Source organism: Entelurus aequoreus, linkage group LG25 (assembly GCF_033978785.1).
Source record: "Entelurus aequoreus isolate RoL-2023_Sb linkage group LG25, RoL_Eaeq_v1.1, whole genome shotgun sequence".
Classification (NCBI taxonomy): Eukaryota; Metazoa; Chordata; class Actinopteri; order Syngnathiformes; family Syngnathidae; genus Entelurus; species Entelurus aequoreus.
The window spans coordinates 10,803,183-10,827,132 of NC_084755.1; the positions used below are offsets into that span (position 1 = coordinate 10,803,183).

The window sequence follows — 23,950 nt, forward strand, 5'->3', positions numbered from 1 at the left end:
TCTAGCTATAAGACTTTATTTACACTAAAGCTCTGCTTAAATCACTGTCTAGGAACAGAACCCATTCATAACCCGAGGACTATAACAAAGTACCTTTAGGACCAGTTTGATTTAAAACACAATTTATACAAGATTTATAAGTAGGGGATCCAGCTCCATCAATCAATCAATGTTTATTTATATAGCCCTAAATCACAAGTGTCTCAAAGGGCTGCACAAGCCATGACGACATCCTCAGTTCAGAGCCCACAAAAGGGCAAGGAAAAACTCACAACCCAGTGGGATGTCAATGTGAATGACTATGAGAAACCTTGTAGAGGACCGCAGATGTGGGTCTAGCACAGACCTGGGCATCCGGCCCTTTGTGCGTCCCTGTCCGGCCCGCGTGAGGCCAATTATAAATTACAAAATAAATTTAAAAAAGAATCTATGTCGAGTGTGCAATACAACGGTGCTGCTTTTGTTTTGAAAATCGTTATTTGTATTACTTCCGTGTGGACGTATGCGTGTGCGTGATTGTGAGTGAATGTGAACAGCTGCAATCACAAATTACAAAATAAAGTTGAAAAAACATCTATGTCGTGCGCGCAATACAACTGTGCTGCTTTTATTTTGAAAAGTATTATTTATGGGCGTGTGTCCGTGTGTAACCTGCGAGTGAAGGTGCACATGCAGCGACAAGTGATGCACGGTTTACACCCGAGACGCTAAAAAGAGAAAAGTTGATGACGAATGGCGTGTTTTCAACAAGACATGAACTGCAAAGCAACGTTCCCTCTAAGGTGCGTGCCTGCGCAATTGCGCACTGCTCAAGCGTCCGCTGCGCACAGCAAATATATGCCGCGCACCAAATCAAATCCCATCTGAATTCTAAACAAAATAAACATATTTATTCTATGTAATTTTGCAATGCAACTTTGAGTGACAGTGACAACAAGCGGCCCTAACGGTGTTCGTCAACACCGTTCAATTGAACACCGTTCAATTATTGTAACGTCTATCGAGATGCTTCGAGGACAGGAATTATATCGATCACTTTATTGAGCAAAACTGTTTATATTCGGACATAACCACACCAAAAACATGAGTAAAACACTTCTATCTCGAAAAACTAGTCATTTTCTGCCGTACAAACCAGGCCAAAACCAACTTGTCATCTGTCACCAACACGCATAGCACTAAACCACTGGTGCGTTTATGGCCACACAAAAAGTCGGACAACTCAAACACCACACAAAGTTACACTATGACTCCTCAGTCATACGTGTGCTTATTTTACTGTCATTTATTATTAATGTTAATTTATTTATATTAGTCATGGAATGCTGTTACACACACTATGTTGAAGTATTACTATTATTATTAATTATTATTATTATTATTATTATTATTTATCTTACGGTATGTATCAAAAATAATATTGAGCAAAATTTAATTGAAATATTGTCGATGTGGCCCTCCAGCAGTGCTCGGGTTGCTCATGCGGCCCCCGGTAAAAATTAATTGCCCACCCCTGGTCTAGCATAATATTGTGAAAGTCCAGTCCATAGTGGATCTAACATAATAGTGAGAGTCCAGTCCATAGTGGGGCCAGCAGGAGACCATCCCGAGCGGAGACGGGTCAGCAGCGCAAAGATGTCCCCAACCGATGCACAGGTGAGCGGTCCACCCCGGGTCCCGACTCTGGACAGCCAGCACTTCATCCATGGCGACTGGACCTCTGCCCCCCCCTCCACAAGGGAGAGGGGGGCAGAGGAGAAAAGAAAAGAAATGGCAGATCAACTGGTCTAAAAAGGGGGTCTATTTAAAGGCTAGAGTATACAAATGAGTTTTAAGATGGGACTTAAATACTTCTACTGAGGTAGCATCTCTAACTTTTACCGGGAGGCCATTCCAGAGTACTGGAGCCCCAATAGAAAACTCTCTATAGCCCGCAGACTTTTTTTGGGCTCTGGGAATCACTAATAAGCCGGAGTTCTTTGAACGCAGATTTCTTTCTTTCTATCCATCTCTACTTTAGTTTGGGTGTCCTTGGCCTGGACAACGTTGAGAACCCCTGATCTCGACCACGAGGAAGTGTGTTAAATGTAGATTGGAATAATCATAGGTGCCTTTTTAACGATACTTTCTGTCTCTTCAAACACAGAAGAAAGCACTGCTCATTTTAACAGATGGTCTTTGTATTGTGCTGTTGTTTGAGTTTAGAACAACATCCCAGTGTTCAGTCCCGCGCTGACAGACGGCTCTCTGGGTGACATGTTATACTTCCACTCCTATAAGAACCCCGGCCTTGTGCTGGACATCGTGGAAGGTAAATGTCCACATATACATATACAATCTTTCTGTTAGCAATTGAGGGACTTCTCTAAATGTGTTTCTGTTCTTTTGTAGATATTCGCAAATTGAATACCCAGGCGGTGCAGGCCTACAAAACGGGAATGATCATCCTGGGTGGCGGCTTGGTCAAGCATCATATAGCCAACGCCAATCTCATGGTAACTAACGTCTTTTCCTCTCAAACAAAGAAGTAGAATGACAACAATATCAAATGTATTTACAAACAAAGAATCCTAATAATAATAATACTCACTTTTGATTGACACAGTAATTTGGCCAAATGAGGACAATTGGAGACACAACATGACGTGTTTTAAACAAATTGAAATGGGTCACTGTTGGATGTCTGCGTCCATCATATGTGGCCTGCTGCATCAACTTTTTGTTCAGAACTCAGCAGGCTAGGGCAATGTACTTTTTTTTCTTGTGTGCATAAAAGCTTGCACCATGCTGCTTTTTTAACCTTTTGGTAAGCCTCTGCTTGAGCGAGTGTGCATCAGTTTGTGGTCGTTACAGATCCCCTCTTACTACTGCCACTAGACCAGTGGTCCCCATACCCAATCTCAGACATTATAGTTATTTAATGCTATTGGTTATGTACAAAACCCAAACCAGTGAAGTTGGCACGTTGTGTAATTCGTAAATAAAAACAGAATACAATGATTTGCAAATCCTTTTCAACTTATATTCAATTAAATAGACTGCAAAGACAAGATATTTAATGTTCCAACTGAGAAACGTAATTTATTTTGCAAATAATCATTAACTTAGAATTTAATGGCAGCAACACATTGCAAAAAAGTTGGCACAGGGGCATTTTTACCACTGTGTTACATGGCCTTTCCTTTTAACAACACTCAGTAAACATTTTGGAACTGAGGAGACCAATTTTTGAAGCTTCTCAGGTGGAATTATTTCCCATTCTTGCTTGATGTACAGCTTAAGTTGTTCAACAGTCTGGGGTCTCCGTTGTGGTATTTTAGGCTTCATAATGCGCCACACATTTTCAATGGGAGACAGGTCTGGACTACAGGCAGGCCAGTCTAGTACCCGCAATCTTTTACTACAAAGCCACGCTGTTGTAACACGTGGCTTGGCTTTGTTTTGCTGAAATAAGCAGGGGCGTCCATGATAACGTTGCTTGGATGGCAACATATGTTGCTCCAAAACCTGTATGTACCTTTCAGCATTAATGGTGCCTTCACAGATGTGTAAGTTACCCATGCCTTGGGCACTAATACACCCCCATACCATCACAGATGCTGGCTTTTGAACTTTGCACCTAGAAAAATCCGGATGGTTCTTTTCCTCTTTGTTCCGGAGGACACACCATCCAAAAACAATTTGAAATGTGGACTTGTCAGACCACAGAACACTTTTCCACTTTGGATCAGTCCATCTTAGATGAGCTCGGGCCTAGCGAAGCCGGCGGTGTTTCTGGGTGTTGTTGATAAATGGCTCTGGCTTTGCATAGTAGAATAGAATAGAATATACTTTATTGTCATTATATTTGCATATAACGAGATTAAGGACTCCAACTTAAGGTGCGGTAGTGGAAACAAATATGGAATAAAAAAAAATCACATAAGTAATAAAGATAAATAATGAGAATTGAAATAAACAGACTACTATCAAATAAAAACAACAAGCAATCCGGTACAATATACAAAACAATATACAAAAACTGTACAATATACAGAACAAAACAAGAGTACTGGAGTAATAAAGTAATGACAATCAGTGCCAGACGTATTGCACTCGAAGGGTAATATTGCACAGTAGGGTATTGGGGTAGGATATTGTAGAGGGGTGAATAAGTTATTATAAGTTTGAGTTCAGGATGGTGACAGCTGCGGGAAAGAAGCTGTCTCTGAGCCTGTTTGATCTGGTAGCGCCTGCCCGATGGTAGCAGGTCGAACAGGTGAAACCAGGGTGTGTGCTGTCCTTGGGAAGGTTTTTTGCTCTGCTGAGGCAAAGGGGAGTTGTGTAAATCCTTCAGGGAGGGGGGGGGGGCAGCCGATGATTTATGACCCTCTGAAGTCGAGGTTTAACTTGCACTTACAGATGTAGCGACAAACTGTAGTTACTGACAGTGCTTTTCTGAAGCATTCCTGAGCCCGTGTGGTTTTTTGATTGATTGAAACTTTTATTAGTAGATTGCACAGTTCAGTACATATTCCGTACAATTGACCACTAAATGGTAACACCCGAATAAGTTTTTAAACTTGTTTAAGTCGGGGTCCACGTAAATCAATTCATGGTACAAATATATACTATCATCATAATACAGTCATTACACAAGTTAATCATCAGAGTATATACATTTAATTATTTACATTATTTACAATCCGGGGGGTGGGATGAGGAGGGTTTGGTTGATAACACCACTTCAGTCATCAACAATTGCATCATCAGAGAAATGGGCATTGAAACAGTGTAGGTCTGACTTTGTAGGATATGTACAGCGAGCAGAGAACATAGTGAGTTCAGATAGCATAAGAACAAGTATACACAATAGAAATACATTAGATTATTTACATTTGGTTATTTACAATCAGGGGAGGTGGGATGTGGAGGGGGGAGGTGTTAGTCAAGGGTTGAAGTTGCCTGGAGGTGTTGTTTTAGTGCGGTTTTGAAGGAGGATAGAGATGCACTTTCTTTTACACCTGTTGGGAGTGCATTCCATATTGATGTGGCATAGAAGGAGAATGAGTTAAGTTCTTTGTTACATCGGAATCTGGGTTTAACGTGGTTTGTGGAGCTCCCCCTGGTGTTGTGGTTATGGCGGTCATTTACGTTATGGAAGTAGTTTGACATGTACTTCGGTATCAGGGAGGTGTAGCGGATTTTATAGACTAGGCTCAGTGCAAGTTGTTTTACTCGGTCCTCCACCCCGAGCCAGCCCACTTTGGAGAAGTGGTTTGGAGTGAGGTGTGATCTGGGGTGGAGGTCTAGAAGTAACCTGACTAGCTTGTTCTGGGATGTTTGGAGTCTAGATTTGAGGGTTTTGGAGGTGCTGGGGTACCAGGAGGTGCATGCGTAATCGAAAAAGGGTTGAACGAGAGTTCCCGCTAGAATCTTCATGATGCTTTTGTTGACCAGAGAGGAGATTCTGTAGAGAAATCTCGTTCGTTGGTTGACCTTTCTGATTACCTTGGTTGCCATTTTATCACAGGAAAGATTAGCCTCTAGAATGGAACCTAGGTAGGTGACCTCATCTTTCCTGGTGATAACTATGTCACCCGCTTTTGTAGTGAAGTCACTGACTTTCTTAAGATAGATTTGGCAAGGCAAGGCAACTTTATTTGTATAGCGCTTTTCATACACAAGGCAGACTCAAAGTGCTTCACAGACAACAAAGTGAAATGAATTAAAATAAAAGCAAAATTAAAATGCAGACAATAAAAATAAAAACAGTGCAGACGTTAAAAGTTAAAAGATTAAAAGATTTAGCTGAAAGCAGAGGTGAACATAAAAGTCTTCAGTCTAGTTTTAAAAGTAGTCAGAGTTGGGGAAAGTCTGACATCTTCAGGAAGTTTATTCCAGCTATTTGTTGCATAGTGATTGAATGATGCTCTCCCTTGATTTGAGTTTACTCTTGGAACCGCTAACAGATTGGTCTCAGAAGATCTTAGTGATCTAGAGGGCTTATATAGTGGGAGCATATCAGTACCTTAATTTCCGGACTATAAGCCGCTACTTTTTCCCCTCGTTCTGGTCCCTGCGGCTTATACAACGGTGCGGCTTATATACGGCCTGTTCTTCTCCGACACAGACGAAGAGGATTTCGGTGGTTTTAGTACACAGGAGGAAGACGATGACACAATGATTAAAGACTGACTTTTCATACACCGGAAGGCTGGTTATTTTGATAACGTAAATGCGAGCACTTTGTATTACTTTGCACCGTTGTATTATTTGTACTCTGCACAAATCTGTTCGCCATGTCAAAGATGTGAAAGTTTGATTGAAAGATTTATTGTTAATAAATGGGACGCTTTGCATTCCCAAACAGTCATCTCTGTCCCGACAATCCCCTCCGTGGTAGCAGGAACCCCTATATACTACGGTAATTACACATCAAAACCCTGCGGCTTATAGTCGGGTGCGGCTTATATATGGAGCAATCTGTATTTCCCCCTAAATTTAGCTGGTGCGGCTTATAGTCAGGTGCGGCGTATAGTCCGGAAATTACGGTAATATACTTCGGCCCTAGACCATGTAGTGGCCTATTTGGGACCCAAATAGGATGGATTTCGTTTTACCTAAGTGTATGGATAGTTTATTGTCAGCGAGCCAGGTGCAAATAATAAGGAGTTCAGCACTGAGGATTTTTTCACTGATATCCTTTACACACTGATGTCGCTTTTTGATGCAGTACCGCCTGAGGGATCGAAGGGTCCGTAATATCATCGCTTACGTGCAGTGATTTCTCCAGATTCTCTGAACCTTTTGATGATATTACGGACCGTGGATGGTGAAATCCCTAAATTCCTGGTTGAGAAATGTTCTTAAACTGTTGGACAATTTTCTCACGCATTTGTTCACAAAGTGGTGACCCTCGCCCCATCCTTGTTTGTGAATGACTGAGCATTTCACGGAAGCTGCTTTTATACCCAATCATGGCACCCACCTGTTCCCAATTAGCCTGTTCACCAGTGGGATGTTCCAAAAAAGTGTTTGATGAGCATTCCTCAACTTTCTCAGTCTTTTTTGCCACTTGTGCCAGCTTTTTTGAAACATGTTGCAGACATCAAATTCCAAATGAGCTAATATTTGCAAAAAATAAAGTTTTCCAGTTCGAACGTTAAGTATCTTGTCTTTGCAGTCTATTCAATTGAATATAAGTTGAAAAGAATTTGCAAATCATTGTATTCTGTTTTTATTTACCATTTACACAACGTGCCAACTTCACTGGTTTTAGGTTTTGTACAAAGGGGTCTTTTTGATCTTAAAAAAAGTGACAAATGACAAAAGGAGATGATCCGGGCTAAAAAGGCCAGGATAAGAGGGTGAAAAAACCCCCCAATATCACTAGAGGAAGCCAGTGACATGATAAAAAGTAAAAACAGGAGGACTGAGCACTCAAATACAAAAACTAACCAGGTGGAAAAAAAGCACAGAAATAAACTCAACAAGCTGAAGGAACTGGAAGCATGCTGAATAGGCACGGAGTACAAGTAGGGACTACGTGGAAAGATCCCACAACAAACAGGTGCGTGAGAGGAGACTAAATAGGTGGAAGTAATTTGGCTACAGCTGTGCTCGTCACTCCTGCCTTCCCTTGGCAACTGGAACAGAAAAAGGCACAGGGGACAGACTACGCCAGCAGGAGGCACCAAAACACAGATACTGTATGTAACAGAACACTCTGGGTGGAGCAACCCTTTATGGGGGCGTTCCCAGTCAAATTCTCCCATCAACTTAAGTACTTTTGCTACAAATTTGCATTGAATATTAACGGACAGTAAGCGTAAGGAAGTTCACATTAATGCAAACAATGGTATAGCTTACATTTTCAGCAATGAAGTAAGCCCAACTTTTTTCAAAAATTGGTATGCATTTACATAAAATTAAATGTAGTTAAATATGTTAAGAGGTTTTTTTTATACAGCCCGGTGGTTCGGGACTTTTTCCACTTGATAACCCTGACCTGCAAAGATACACACATGTTTATGAGGTTTGTCATTTTGATTATTCAGGTACAGCATATGAACACAAAAAAAACAAAACAAATGGTTTGTAATAAATATGATATTTTTTAAGGTCCCAGTTCAAGCCAGTTAATAAGCCAATAGGCCAAAATTGAAATTCTTACAAGGTAGTTTATAAACACCGCTGACAGTTTTCAGTATCAATGCACTGTATTAAAACTGTCAAATATGGAAAACAAAAAAGAACAACTTGCTAAATTTCTAAGACACATTTTATAAATCACCCATTCAAAGCTCTAACTCTTTTTTATTTATTTTCTCCAGAGAAATGGTGCCGATTACAGTGTGTTTGTCAACACGGGCCAGGAGTTTGACGGCTCTGACTCTGGTGCTCGACCCGACGAGGCCGTGTCTTGGGGCAAGATCAGAACCGATGCCAAACCTGTCAAGGTACCACTGTTGATCCTGACAACATTAATGCTGTCGCTCTCTCGCTTAAATATACCGTATTTTCCGGACCATAGGGCGGACCGGATTATAAGGCGGACTGCCGATGAATAGTCTATTTTCAATCTTTTTTCATATACAGTATAAGGCGCACCGGATTATAGGGCGCATTAAAGAAGTCATATTATTATTATTTTTTTTATAAATGTAAAACACTTCCTTGTGGTCTACATAACATGTAATGGTGTTTTTTTTGGTCAAAATGTTGCATAGATGATGTTTTACAGATCATCTTTAAGCCGCTTTCTGACAGTCGCTTCCGGATGCGCCGTTTTGTGGGCGGTCTTATTTACGTGGCTCACCTTCGGCAGCGTCTTCTCCCCGTCATCTTTGTTGTAGCGGTGTAGCGTGCAAGGATGGGAGTGGAAGAAGTGTCAAAAGATGGAGCTAACTGTTTTAATGACATTCAGACTTTACTTCAATCAATAACGGAGCAGCATCTCCTCATCTGGAAACAACAACGCAGGAAATGCGTCCCGTGAAAAACCGTCCGACCGGAACTCTCTAATAACTAAAGTTCCTTGGGTGAATAATGTAAACTCACTACACCGGTATGTTTTAGCGCTTTCATGGCGAGTTTACTGACAGATGTAAGTAAGAACTTTACACTACTTTATATTAGAAATGGCAACAGCGGAGGATGAATGTCCCATAACAAGAAGATAGAGAAAAAGAAGAAGCTTATGGACTACGGCGTCTCCACGGACTACAAAGGCGGCCTCGCGCAAATTTTCAGGATTCATGCAGATCCCAAATACAGATCAGCAGGTACCAGAAGGTAAGAAAAGTTGCCTTTGCATAATATTGCGAAACAAAACGACAGATAATGTCTTACCTTATACACACCTTAATAATACTCCTATGTCGAATGCGCCGACAATCCATCAAGCGGTGCGGCTTCATAGCTTACCAAAGTCGTACTAAAACATTTTGATAGATTTTTGAGCGCCGTGTGTAATGTTCTATATTTTTAATGGACTATATAAAATGTTGGTGTTGTTTACTTGAGTCATATTGCCATCATAGTGCAGTCTACATGTATCTCTTATGTTTGACTGCCATCTACTGGTCATACTTATCATTACACCATGTACCAAATAAAATTGCTTCGAGGTCGGTAAGCTAAACCAGAATTATACCGTACATTAGGCGCACCGGGCTATAAGGCGCACTGTCGAGTTTTGAGGGAAAAAAAGGATTTTAAGTGCGCCTTAAAGTCCGGAAAATACGGTACTCCAGATTCTGCTTTGCCATTTATTCACTAATGTATACTAAAGGCCGTTTTTTTTAGAGAATATAATACAGTTGAACTTCACTCCCCGCTACTTTAAGAGCTAAGCTGGACAGTGGCTTGGCAGCTTGGGCTTTTGGCCTACTGGCTATCGCTGTTTATCCCCCCGTAGGACACGGGTCCGACCCCTGGCCGGGTGCAGGGCTGGACGAAATGATACATAAACAAAATAGCTATCATTTTCCCTTGAAACAGTTTTTTTTCTCTGTTTTTTTTTCTCAAGCTGCTGCGCCTTCTCTGAAGTCACCTGCCTCACCCCTATTACATTAAACCAGTGTTTTTCAACCACTGTGCCGCGGCGAGATGATCTAATTTCACCTATTTGGGTGAAAAATATTTTTTGCAAACCAGTAATTATAGTCTGCAAATGATGTGTTGTTGTTGAGTGGTCGGTGCTGTTTAGAGCTCGGCAGAGTAACTGTGTAATACTCTTCCATATCAGTAGGTGGCAGCCGGTAGCTAATTGCTTTGTAGATGTCGGAAACAGCGGGAGGTGTCTAATGCTTAAACCAAAAATAAACAAAAGATGAGTGCCCCTAAGAAAAGGCATTGAAAGTTAGGGAAGGCTATGCAGAACAAAACTAAAACTGAACTGGCTACAAAGTAAACAAAAACAGAATGCTGGACGACAGCAAAGACTTACTGTGGAGCAAAGACTGCATCCACAATGTACATCCGAACATGACATGACAATCAACAATGTCTCCACAAAGAAGGATAAAAACAACTGTAATATTCTTGATTGCCAAAACAAAGTAGATGTGGAAATATCGCTCAAAGTAAGACATGAAACTGCTACAGGAAAACACCAAAAAAAGAGAAAAAGCCACCAAAATAAAAGCGCAAGACAAGAACTAAAACACTACGCACAGGAAAACAGCAAAAAACTCAAAATAAGTCAGGGCCTGATGTGACAGGTGGTGACAGTACACCTACTTTGAGACAAGAGCTATAGTGATGCATGCTTGGTTATGGTTTAAAGTCATATCCAACAATTGCGACAACGACTTTTTACTGTCAACTGAGTTTCGTTTTTTAATGATTTCTGTTGGTGGTGTGCCTCCGGATTTTTTCAACGCCAAAAATGTGCCTCAGCTCAAAAAAGGTTGAAAAACACTGCTTTAAGCATCACTCCGAGGCCTCACTTGAAAGTACAAGGTTGTCCACGGTATAAAATGTTCTTTGGAGATTTTGTTTAATTTTGGAAATTGTTCTACCAATGGTTTCAAACCAATTGTACACAAGTCAATATGCAAAGTAACTGAATAGCATTAGTGCTGGCATCAGTATGCAATGCGTTCATTTGGCCTGCAGAGGGCGTCAAATATACAAATGACAACCAAACACAGGGTTACTTTGCTGCGGAAGATTGGAATAAAAATGTATAATTTAATTATGTTATGAAAGTGTCATTTTGTTGTGTATTTTCCAGGTGTACGCTGATGCCTCCTTGGTGTTCCCTCTGATTATGGCCGAGACCTTTGCGCTCCATGCTGACAAGCTGACCGCCGGCAGGAAAACGGAGTGAATGGACCGTTAGCAAACAGGCGCCCGGGACTTTGTCTTATTAAAGACACCCGTCAAACACTTTCCTCCTGCTTAAGGCCAGGTAAACCTTTCACCACCGCAGCATTCCCGCGCTGCCGTATAGAAACGAGACCATGTGGTGTTGCTTAGCTGGACGCGGACAATATTTGCTTGTTACAACAAGTAGTTTTACTCTTATTCAGATAGCAGAAAAAACAAAATCATATGCTGCAGCACGCATCAGAGGCGCTTGGGAATGGGGCAACTAATTTTAATTTTTTAAACCTCCGTGGGGGCTTTTCTATGTTATCTAAAGCAGTGGTCCCCAACCACCGGGCCGCGCAAGAAATTAAAAAATTATTATTATTTTTTTTATTTAAAAAAAAAATTAAATCAATATAAAAAACATGATAATATTCATATTGTGTATGTGTATGTCAATATAGATCAATACAGTCTGCAGGGATACAGTGTGAAAGCACACATGATTGTATTTCTTTATGAGAAACCCCCCCCCCCCCCCTCCCACCCCCCCGGTCCGTGGGACAAATTTTCAAGTGTTGACCGGTCCCCAGCTACAAAAAGGTTGGGGACCACTGATCTAAAGCATAAAATCACAATGCAAGATTGTTGTATTTTTCTGTCATGGTTGAAAAGTAAATTGGCCCAATTCAGAAGACGTCATGAGTCATGCATGGAATTCTTTATTTCACACAATTTGGAATAGTATTACATGTATGACTCATATTTAAAGAATATTTTTATTTTGCTATATATTTCCACTGAGGTTTTTATAGTCTTGATGGTCTTGAGTATTTGATGGGAAGATACAACAACTATTTACCTAATTATGATTACGTTTTGTGGAGGGATATGCAAATTGGATTTTATTAATTAATCAATCAAAGTTGACTTAATCAGGGCTGTTGGTGGGGCTACGGGTTTATTTTTTTCACTTTTAATATTAAGGCATTTATTTATATATTGCATGAATCATAATGAGAAAATATGTAGCAGCATCTATACTTTTGACTTTGGATTTAAAGTGTTGGACAAATTCTGCTATTTTTCAACCGTATCTGTTTTTTTCTTTTGGGATTTAAACTTTCTGTTTAAACAAAAAAGGGGGGCGACTCGCTCAGCTGGAATTCACAACTCGGAGCACCTATGTTCACTTTGAATGTTTACATTTTCAGCCCCCAGACATAATACAGCTACTCTGAACTCCTTTTCCTCTCTCTTGCTCGTTGCAAACAACCGCATAATCAAGTCATGGTAATGATGACATTTCCCATCGTGATAAATCAGTCTGCTGTTGTGGCAGTAATATTTCCTGTCTCTAATCACGTTTCCCGTATCCTCATGTTGTTTTCATAACCTACTTATAGTTTCTCTTTACGTTATTTTTTAAATAAGGGGGAATTTAATGCTACGTTTACCGAAAACCTAATTTTCCCCAATCCTGTGGTGAATGTTTTTTAGCTTTTTTTGGAAACGAGGAGTGGAATAGGAACTACGACAGTCAACTTTCCCAAAACCTGAGCCCTAGAGTAAATGCGGCACACACGCACAATTTGGGTGTTTCTTTCCCACACACAACGGCTTTTCCAGTCAAGCCATTTCCTATGGATTGAGTGCACATTTTTTCCCAATGCAGTGATGCTAGGTCAGATATGTTTAGCAATGGAATATAAATACATTAGGGGAGGTCAGAATTGCTTTGGAAACTCTCTTTGGGACAATATTCACATTGGGGCGGCAGGCTCAGAGTGGCCGTCTTGTAACTGGACGGTTACTGGCTAGATCCCGGTCAGGCGAGCTCATGTTGAGGTGTCCTTAAACAAGACACAGAATCCTAACTGCTTCTGATGGGTCGTGGTTAGCGCCTTGCATGGCAGCTTTCGCCATCACTATTCCACAATTTTGTTGTTCTTAATGTGCACTGACAATAAAAAGCATTGTCTTCTATTCTATTCAGAAGTACTTTTCTGTTCTTACACAAAAAAGGTTCCACCTGCAGGACAAATTTGAACTAAAGATGAATATGCTCTTATAACACAGAAAGTCCTGACTTGGGTCTGAATTGTTACGATTCCACTTACGTCCTCGACTTGTCAGGAGTTCAAACTGATGCCAGTGACCGGTCAAACCACTTTAAAGGTGACCTATGATCAATTTACTCTTTTCTGACCCTATAAATGTTGTTACGACGTTGGATATTTGTATCAAACAATGGTCAAATCATAAGATTTGTGCATTTTGGCATGAACCAGCACGCAGTTTTGGATGCCTCTCTTTGCAGGGTTTTACAGTCTGGTAACCTTGTGACATCACAGCGAGGTGGACGTACCTATTTGGACGCTATTCAAGCTCTCAGCCTGAGGGGGATGAACTCATCCACCTCTGCTTCAGGCTATGAGAAAACACAAAAAAGGTATAAAGTATTTTCATCTAATCTTGGCATGTGCATAATAACACCAACATGCAGTAAGTGCTGCTAAAAACAACTTTTTTACGCAGTCTCTTAATCGATCAACGAGTGTGCCAAAAATATTGGCACCCCTGCATTTCTGTCGGATAATGCACCACTTCTCCCAGAAAATTGTTGAAATTACAAATGCTTTGGTAATTACATGTTTATTTCTTTTGTTTACCTTGGAACAAAAAAAAAAAGCCAAATGTGGTATTATTTTACACAAAACTCCAAAAATGGACTGGACAAAATTATTGGCACCTTTTCAAAATTGTAAGAAATAGTTGTCCGGTGGCCATGGATGAAGTGCTGGCTGTCCAGAGTCGGGATCTGGGGTGGACCGCTGGCCTGTGCATCGGTTGGGGACATCTCTGCGCTGCTGACCTGTCTCCGCTCGGGATGGTCTCCCTGCTGGCCCCACTATGGACTGGACTCTCACTATTATGTTAGATCCACTATGGACTGGACTCTCACTATTATGTTAGATCCACTATGGACTGGACTCTCACTATTATGTTAGATCCACTATGGACTGGACTCTCACTATTATGTTAGATCCACTATGGACTGGACTCTCACTATTATGTTAGGTCCACTATGGACTGGACTCTCACTATTATGTTAGATCCACTATGGACTGGACTCTCACTATTATGTTAGATCCACTATGGACTGGACTCTCACTATTATGTTAGATCCACTATGGACTGGACTCTCACTATTATGTTAGGTCCACTATGGACTGGACTCTCACTATTATGTTAGATCCACTATGGACTGGACTCTCACTATTATGTTAGGTCCACTATGGACTGGACTCTCACTATTATGTTAGGTCCACTATGGACTGGACTCTCACTATTATGTTAGGTCCACTATGGACTGGACTCTCACTATTATGTTAGGTCCACTATGGACTGGACTTTCACTATTATGTTAGATCTACTATGGACTGGACTCTCACTATTGTGTTAGATCCACTATGGACTGGACTCTCACTATTATGTTAGATCCACTATGGACTGGACTCTCACTATTATGTTAGGTCCACTATGGACTGGACTCTCACTATTATGTTAGATCCACTATGGACTGGACTCTCACTATTATGTTAGGTCCACTATGGACTGGACTCTCACTATTATGTTAGATCCACTATGGACTGGACTCTCACTATTATGTTAGATCCACTATGGACTGGACTCTCACTATTGTGTTAGATCTACTATGGACTGGACTCTCACTATTATGTTAGATCCACTATGGACTGGACTCTCACTATTGTGTTAGATCCACTATGGACTGGACTCTCACTATTGTGTTAGATCCACTATGGACTGGACTCTCACTATTATGTTAGATCCACTATGGACTGGACTCTCACTATTATGTTAGATCCACTATGGACTGGACTCTCACTATTATGTTGGATCCACTATGGACTGGACTTTCACAATATTATGCTAGACCCACTCGACGTCCATTGCATCCGGTCTCCCCACATCTGCGGTCCTCTCCAAGGTTTCTCATAGTCATTCATATTGTCATCCCACTGGGTTGTGAGTTTGTCCTTGCCCTTATGTGGGCTCTGAACCGAGGATGTCGTTGTGGCTTGTGCAGCCCTTTGAGACACTTGTGATTTAGGGCTATATAAATAAACATTGAGTTGTATTTTAAGCATGTGATGCTCCTTTAATTTTTAATTAAACTCACCTACAGCAAGAACCCGGGGCTGGCAATATAAAAATCGCACTATATTGCCAGTTAAAATGAAGAAAGGTTGACTCAACCTTCGTGTTGTGTGTACCACACGGAGCATGGAGAAAAGAAAGAAGGGCAAAGAACTCTAAGAAGATTTGAGAACCAAGATTGTGGAAAAGCATGGCCATGAATTGATTAAGGTGGACCCCGACTTAAACAAGTTGAAAAACTTATTCGGGTGTTACCATTTAGTGGTCAGTTGTACGGAATATGTACTGTACTGTGCAATCTACTAATCAATCAATCAATCATCTCAAGGCTACACATCCATCTCCAGAGATCTAAACTTTATTTTTTATTTTTATTTTATTTTTTTAAAATTACAAATTAAAGGAGCATCACATGCTTAAAATACAACTATTTCTTACAACTTTAAAAAGGTGCCAATAATTTTGTCCAGTCCTTTTTTGGAGTTCTGTGTAAAATAATATCAGATTTGGCTTTTTGTTTTTTTGTGTGTGTTCCAATGCAAACAAAATAAATAAACATGTGAATACAGAAGCATTTGTGATTTCAACAATTTTCGGGGAGAAATGGTGCATTATTTGACAGAAATGCAGGGGTGACTGTACCTAATAGTGTGACCGGGTGAATCTTCTATATCATGTTTATTAAAGGCCTACTGAAATGATTTTTTTTTATTTAAACGGGAATAGCAGATCCATTCTATGTGTCATACTTGATCATTTCGCGATATTGCCATATTTTTGCTGAAAGGATTTAGTAGAGAAAATCGACGATAAAGTTTGCAACTTTTGCTCGCTGATAAAAAAAAAGCCTTGCTTGTACCGGAAGTAGCGTGACGTCACAGGAGCTAGTATTCCTCACAATTCCCCATTGTTTACAATGGAGCGAGAGAGATTCGGATCGAGAAAGTGATGATTACCCCATTAATTTGAGCGAGGATGAAAGATTCGTAGATGAGGAACGTTACAGTGAAGGACTAGAGAGGCAGTGATGGACGTATCTTTTTTCGCTCTGACGGTAACTTAGGTACAAGCTGGCTCATTGGATTCCACACTTTCTCCTTTTTTTATTGTGGATCACGGATTTGTATTTTAAACCACCTCGGATACTATATCCTCTTGAAAATGAGAGTCGAGAACGCGAAATGGACATTCAGTGCCTTTTATCTCCACGACAATACATCGGCGAAATGCTTTAGCTACGAGCTAACGTGATAGCATCGTGCTTTAACTGCATATAGAAACCAAAAAAATAAACCCCTCACTGGAAGGATAGATAGAAAATCAACAATACTATTAAACCGTGGACATGTAAATACACGGTTAATGCTTTCCAGGCTGGCGAAGGTTAACAATGCTGTGCTAACGACGCCATTGAAGCTAACTTAGCAACCGGACCGCACAGAGCTATGCTAAAAACATTAGCTCTCCACCTACGCCAGCCAGCCCTCATCAACACTCGTGCTCACCTGCGTTCCAGCGATCGGCAGAAGGACGAAGGACTTCACCCGATGCGTTGGCGGCCCGGAGACGTAGGAAGTCAAGGTGAGGTCGGCGGCTAGCGCGGCTAGCTCGGCTAGCGCGGCTAGCTCGGCTAGCGTGGCTAGCGCGGCTAGCGCGGCTAGCGCTCCAACAAAGTCCTCCTGGTTGTGTTGCTGTAGTCCGCTGCTAATACCCACCTACAACTGTCTTCTTTGCAGCCTTCATTGTTCATTAAACAAATTGCAAAAGATGTCCAGAATACTGTGGAATTATGAAATGAAAACAGAGCTTTTTGTATAGGATTCTACGGGGTACCATAACTTCCGTTACTCTGACTTCGTCACGCGCATACGTCATCATACCGCGACGTTTCAGCCGGATATTTCCCGGGAAATTTTAAATCTCACTTTATAAGTTAACCCGGCCGTATTGGCATGTGTTGCAATGTTAAGATTTCATCATTGATATATAAACTATCAGACTGCGTGGTCGGTAATAGTGGCTTTCAGTAGGCCTTTAAGTTTATTTTTGATCGTGTCGGGAAAGAAAATAGCGATGACGACGTTAGGATATATAATTAAACGGTGTACACTTTCAGAAAAATGATGATACTTGTAGAGAGTGTGGGGCGTGGTTTCATTTGCAATCTGGGAACACATCCAGAATCTTACATCTTGCAGACAGGCTTTAAAAAACAGCTTAAAATGTTTTTTTTATTTTTAAAAAAAAACCAAATAGCGATACATATGCAGATGTACAGCAAGTTGGTTTTTAACATCTTTAATGTACAACATGCATTCTTTAACTTTACACTCTACATGTATTTAAAGCGCAGCTAAATGTTCTCACCTTTCCAGCGTGTAACCTCTTTCACGTCTCCCTCTCTGCTGTTTGTCTTATCAGTGTGTATGTAACGCCCATCCCCCTTGCTTTATGCCGCCACTCAGTCGCAACATCCTGTAATTGACAGCTGACTAATCAAGTGCTGATGTAACAGGAAGCGGCGGCTCCCGACCGACACATCACTACTGCGGACTGGAAATTCTAATGCTAACAAAGCAATGTGCGTTTGAGCGTTTTAACCTTCGAGTCTACCTATTTTAAAAGTACGTTCAAAACGGACACGCTCAAAATTTTTTTTATGAGTAAGTCATATTTTTTTTTATTACTTTCAATGCATTAAATTCTTTAACCTATTCATAGATGTAGTTTTTTTTTTAATATATAATTTTTATTTGTTTTTAGTGCTCTTTTTGTGAAAACAAAACATTTTTAGGATGGAAAAAACACGAAAGATGCATAATTTCCCAAAACAAGTTCCAAAGTGAAATACGTGTGACAAGGCAATCGCAGCCTTTAATAGGTCAATAATTTAAAAAACACTGATTTCGATGCCTTAATAATATTTTTTCCAAAAAACGTACACTATCCATCCTGAACCAAAAAACGAACGCACTCAAAAACACATTTAAAAAAGTGTTAAGTCGTATATTAAATTAAATAAAAAACTTTCAGCGGATTACATTTTTTCAACAGCTTCAGACCTATCCACAGATATAACGTTTTTATATATTTGTAATTTTTTCTTTTTATATTTTTGCTCTTTTTGTAAAAAAAACAAACAAAAACATTTTATAATGGGAAAAACACAATATATGCAATTTTTTTCAAAAATGAGTCTTAAAGTGGAATATGTGAGAGAAGGCAATCACAGCCTTTAATAGGTAAATAATCATTTAAAAAACACTGATTTTGATGTCTTAATGACAGTTTTAAAAAAAAACTTACACTATCCCTCGTTAACCAAAAAACGGACCCACTCAAAAATGCGTTATAAGTCGAATATTAAATAAAAAATAAAAACATTTTCAGCGGATTACATTTTTTCAACAGCTTCAGATCTATCCGCACATATAAAGTTTGTATATATTTGTAATGTTATTTTGTTTAATGTCATTGCTCTTTTTGTAAAAAAAATAAGCAAAAACAATTATTTTATTATGTGAAAAACACAAAATATGCCATTTTTTTCAAAAATGAGTCTTAAAGTGGAATTATAAAATGAGTCTTAAAGTGGACATTATATATATATAAAAAAAAAAAAAGTGGAATACTTGGGATGAGGTAATTACAGCCTTTTAATAGGGCAATAATTCATAGCAACACTAATTTTGATGCATTATTATTGTGACAGTTGAGACAAGGCAATCACAGCCTTTAATAGGTCAATAATAATTTAAAAAACACTGATTTTGATGTCTTAATAATGACAGTTTTTTTCCAAAAACTTGCACTATCCCTCTTTTACCAAAAAACGGACCCACTCAAAAAAGCGTTAAGTCGAATATTAAATTTAAAAAAATTTTTTTTTCAGTGGATTACATTTTTTCAACAGCTTCAGACCTATCCACAGATATAAAGTTTGTATATATTTGTAATGGGTTTTTAAAAAATGTTTTTGCTCTTTTTGTAAAAAAAAACTAAGCAAAAACAAATTTTTATTATGGGAAAAACAAAAAATTTGCAATTTTTTTTCAAAAATGAGTCTTAAAGTGGAATACTTGGGATGAGGTAATTACAGCCTTTAGTAGGGCAATAATTCATAGCAACACTAATTTTGATGCATTATTATTTTGACAGTTGAGACAAGGCAACCACAGCCTTTAATAGGTCAATAATCATTTAAAAAAACCCACAGATTTTGATGTCTTAATAATGACATTTTTTTCCAAAAACTTACACTATCCCTCCTTAACCAAAAAACGGACCGACTCAAAAAAGCGTTATAAGGCGTATATTAAATAAAAAAACAAACATTTTCAGCAGATTAAATTTTTTCAACAGCTTCAGACCTATCCACACATATAAAGTTTGTATATATTTGTAATGTTTTTTTTAAATTTTTTTATGTTTTTGCTCTTTTTGTTAAAAAAACAAAGCAAAAACACAATTTTTTTTACTATGGGAAAACACAAAATATGCAATTTTTTTCAAAAATGAGTCTTAAAGTGGAATACTTGGGATGAGGTCATTACAGCCTTTAATAGGGCAATAATTCATAGCAACACTAATTTTGATGCATTATTATGTTGACAGTTCCCCCCCCCAACTGATTTTGATGTCTTAATAATGACAGTTTTTTCCAAAAACTTACACTATCCCTCCTTAACCAAAAAGCGGACCCACTCAAAAAAGCGTTATAAGTCGAATATTAAATAAATAAATAAATATATTTTCAGCGGATTACATTTTTTCAACAGCTTCAGACCTATCCACACATAAAAAGTTTGTATATATTTGGAATGTTTTTTGTTTTTTTTTTAAATGTTTTTGCTCTTTCTGTAAAAAAAAACTAAGCAAAAACAAAAAATATGCAATTTTTTTCAAAAATGAGTCTTAAAGTGGAATACTTGGGATGAGGTCATTACAGCCTTTACTAGGGCAATAATTCATAGGAACACTAATTTTGATGCATTATTATGTTGACAGTCGCCCCCCCCCCCAAAAAAAACCAAAAAAAAACTCACAGAATCCTCCTAAGTGTATATATAGTAAATTAATATCTCCTATTTGGAATAACTTCGCAAAAAGTGTCATGATGCCATTTTAATGTTAAACTTGTTCTAAACTATGTGGCCAAACGTCAGCCTTCTAACTTTTTAAATTTAACAGATTTGTTGAAGATTCAATAAAAAAGGCAGAATGTTTTATTTTTTGTTCAAACGTCACTCAAGGGTTAATATGTGCAGAAACTCAATAAAAAAAAGCAACATGCGCATATTTAGTTTTTATTGAACATGCTACATTGAAGGGCATCACCTGTTTACACATACACCATTTAACAAGTCTGAAAAGGACTAGGAAGAAGCAGAGTTTATTCAGTTCTTCCCCTTTTTTCAGCAGTGACAATTTGTTCACTTCCTTAATTCAACATGTACCAGATTAACATTTACATGTTTTAATTTATTTTTAGTTGTAAAAGAAACAGCTAAAAGTCTAGTGGTAAAGTCAATACGGTTTTAGATAGCTTAAACAATATAAAAAAAGAAATAAAAATGAATAAGATGCGTAAGAAATGTATTAATAAAAGCTTAAATAAACTGCAGGGAATAAGATACAAAACATTTGTTGAATAATTAAAAAAATTGAGAAAAAATACGTACACTGCAAAAAGTCAGTGTTCAAAAACATGAAAAAAAATTACAAAATGAGGGGTATTTTATTTGAACTAAGCAAAATTATCTGCCAATAGAACAAGACAATTTGGCTTGTCAAGACTTTCCAAAACAAGTAAAATTAGCAAACCTCAATGAACCCAAAAATACCTTAAAATAAGTATATTCTCACTAATAACAAGTGCACTTTTCTTGGTAGAGAAAAAAAAGACCTTTTTGCTCAATATGTTGAAAAATATTCTTAAATGAAGTAAATGCTAGTGCCATTATCTTGACATAATGATGTGCGCTCGGCATCATGATTTTTTTTTTCATGCTTGAAGTAATTTATTATTACTTTAAAAAAGTAGTTTCATACTTGTGAGTGTTGATGACACAGCTTTGCATCAGTTGATATTCTAGTGTCAAGCATGTTTTACTCAATATAGGTCATCAAATCTCAGCAACAAGCTGTAATATCTTACTGAGATGATTTAGGAGCAAAACACTTAAAACAAGTAAAACACTCTAACATAAAATCTGCTTAGTGAGAAGAATTATCTTATCAGACAGAAGATAAGCAAATATCACCCTAATTTGAGATATTTCATCTTACTTAGATTTCAGTTTTTGCAGTGTACTAAGTGTATGGACACACACATTATTTGAGCCGGATACAGTGGGGGGGGGGATCTGATAGTAATCCGTAATCAGTTGTGAACGTGAGCCATATTCATGCTATGGTAATGTGTGACGTCTGCAGACTATGTTCACACTGCCTCCTCCTCCCTCTTATCTGTGGGATGTGCGCTGCTATCAAAAAGGCAATTGTCTTGCTGTTTACCTGTTAGGTTACCATGGGAACCAACACATTGCCCATTGGCAGGTAGGCCAGTGTATGAGAGGGAGGTTTTTTTTTCTCCCCCCCTGTCTTTTACATGCAGTCTATCTCCTGCTGAGAAACAGGAAGCCTTCTGACTGACACAGCTGGGGTTTTGTGACCTGGATGACGGCAAGGACAAACATCCACTGATTGGTTTTGACACCGGTTGTCCTCACGTCTCTTTGTAAAATAACAGCTTTTAAGTCCTAATCAATTGCTATACTGTGGTTATAATATTACAGGCAGTAAATATGACAGCATACCAACTTTCCTCTAACGAGGGTTGCAGTTTGATGTTCCATACGGAGTCATGTGTCTGATGATCAATGTGATGCGGCTTGGTCGTTGCCATGGCAACCCCGGGTCACTACATTTGGGAACTTTGCTTCAAGTCCTTTTTTGTGTTTTTATTGTTTTATTATCAGCAGTGTGAACCTTAAAATAGGAATAGTAATTATATTTCTAAAACAAATCCCAAAACCAGTGAAGTTGGCACGTTGTGTAAATGGTAAATAAAAACAGAATACAATGATTTGCAAATCCTTTTCAACTTATATTCAATTGAATAGACTGCAAAGACAAGATATTTAATGTTCACACTGAGAAACTTCATTTTTTTGTGCAAATAATCATTAACTTAGAATTTAATGGCAGCAACACATTGCAAAAAAGTTGTCACAGGGGCATTTTTACCACTGTGTTACATGGCCTTTCCTTTTAACACCACTCCGTTGACATTTGGGAACTGAGGAGACCAATTTTTGAAGCTTTTCAGGTGGAATTCTTTCCCATTCTTGCTTGATGTACAGCTTAAGTTGTTCAACAGTCCGGGGGTCTCCGTTGTGGTATTTTAGGCTTCATAATGCGCCACACATTTTCAATGGGAGACAGGTCTGGACTACAGGCAGGCCAGTCTAGTACCCGCACTCTTTTACTATGAAGCCACAGTGTTTTAACACCTGGCTTGGCATTGTCTTGCTGAAATAAGCAGGGGCGTCCATGATAACGTTGCTTGGATGGCAACATATGTTGCTCCAAAACCTGTATGTACCTTTCAGCACGGATGTGCCTTGGGCACTAATACACCCCCATACCATCACAGATGCTGGCTTTTCAACTTTGCGCTTCTAACTTATTTTCCTATTTTTTCCGGAGGACACAACGTCGACCCTTTCCAAAAACATTTTTTGAAATGCGGACTCGTCAGACCACAGAACACTTTTCCACTTTGCATCAGTCCATCTTAGATGAGCTCGGGCCCAGCGAAGCCGCCAGCGTTTCTGGGTGTTGTTGATAAATGGCTTTGACTTTGCATAGTATAGTTTTAACTTGCACTTACAGATGTAGCGACAAACTGTAGTTACTGACAGTGGTTTTCTGAAGTGTTCCTGAGCCCATGTGGTGATATCCTTTACACACTGATGTCGCTTTTTGATGCAGTGCCACCTGAGGGATGGAAGGTCCGTAATATCATGGCTTACGTGCAGTGATTTCTACAGATTCTCTGAACTTTTTGATGATATTATGGACCAAAGATGGTGAAAACCCTAAATTCCTTGCAATAGCTGGTTGAGAAATGTTGTTCTTAAACTGTTGGACAATTTGCTCACGCATTTGTTGACAAAGTGTTGACCCTCGCCCCATCCTTGTTTGTGAATGACTGAGCATTTCACGGAAGCTGCTTTTATACCCAATCATGGCACCCACCTGTTCCCAATTAGCCTGTTCACCTGTGGGATGTTCCAAATAAGTGTTTGATGAGCATTCCTCAACTTTCTCAGTCTTTTTTGCCACTTTTTTGAAACATGTTGCAGGCATCGAATTCCAAATGAGCTTATATTTGCAAAAAATAACTAAGTTTTCCAGTTCGAACATTAAGTATCTTGTCTTTGCGGTCTATTCAATTGAAAATAGT

The 23,950-nt window shown here is 39.0% G+C and overlaps 1 protein-coding gene across 3 annotated transcripts in view; it reads left to right on the forward strand.

Annotated features, from left to right (window-relative positions):
• Positions 1-23,950, forward strand: part of LOC133642601 (deoxyhypusine synthase-like) — a 122,612-nt gene that overhangs the window by 12,569 nt on the left and 86,093 nt on the right. Inside the window, exons 6-10 of one of the 3 annotated variants that reach the window (XR_009824552.1) lie at positions 2,206-2,311; positions 2,392-2,495; positions 8,316-8,441; positions 11,222-11,398; positions 13,378-13,476. Coding sequence is in view for 1 of the 3 variants with exons in the window: in XM_062036890.1 (XP_061892874.1) it covers positions 2,206-2,311; positions 2,392-2,495; positions 8,316-8,441; positions 11,222-11,317 (432 nt within the window). In the remaining 2 variants the exon portion in view is untranslated. Of the gene's footprint in view, positions 1-2,205; positions 2,312-2,391; positions 2,496-8,315; positions 8,442-11,221; positions 13,284-13,377; positions 13,477-23,950 lie in introns of those variants that run through there. The other 2 variants (XR_009824553.1, XM_062036890.1) reach the window with 2 other exon arrangements.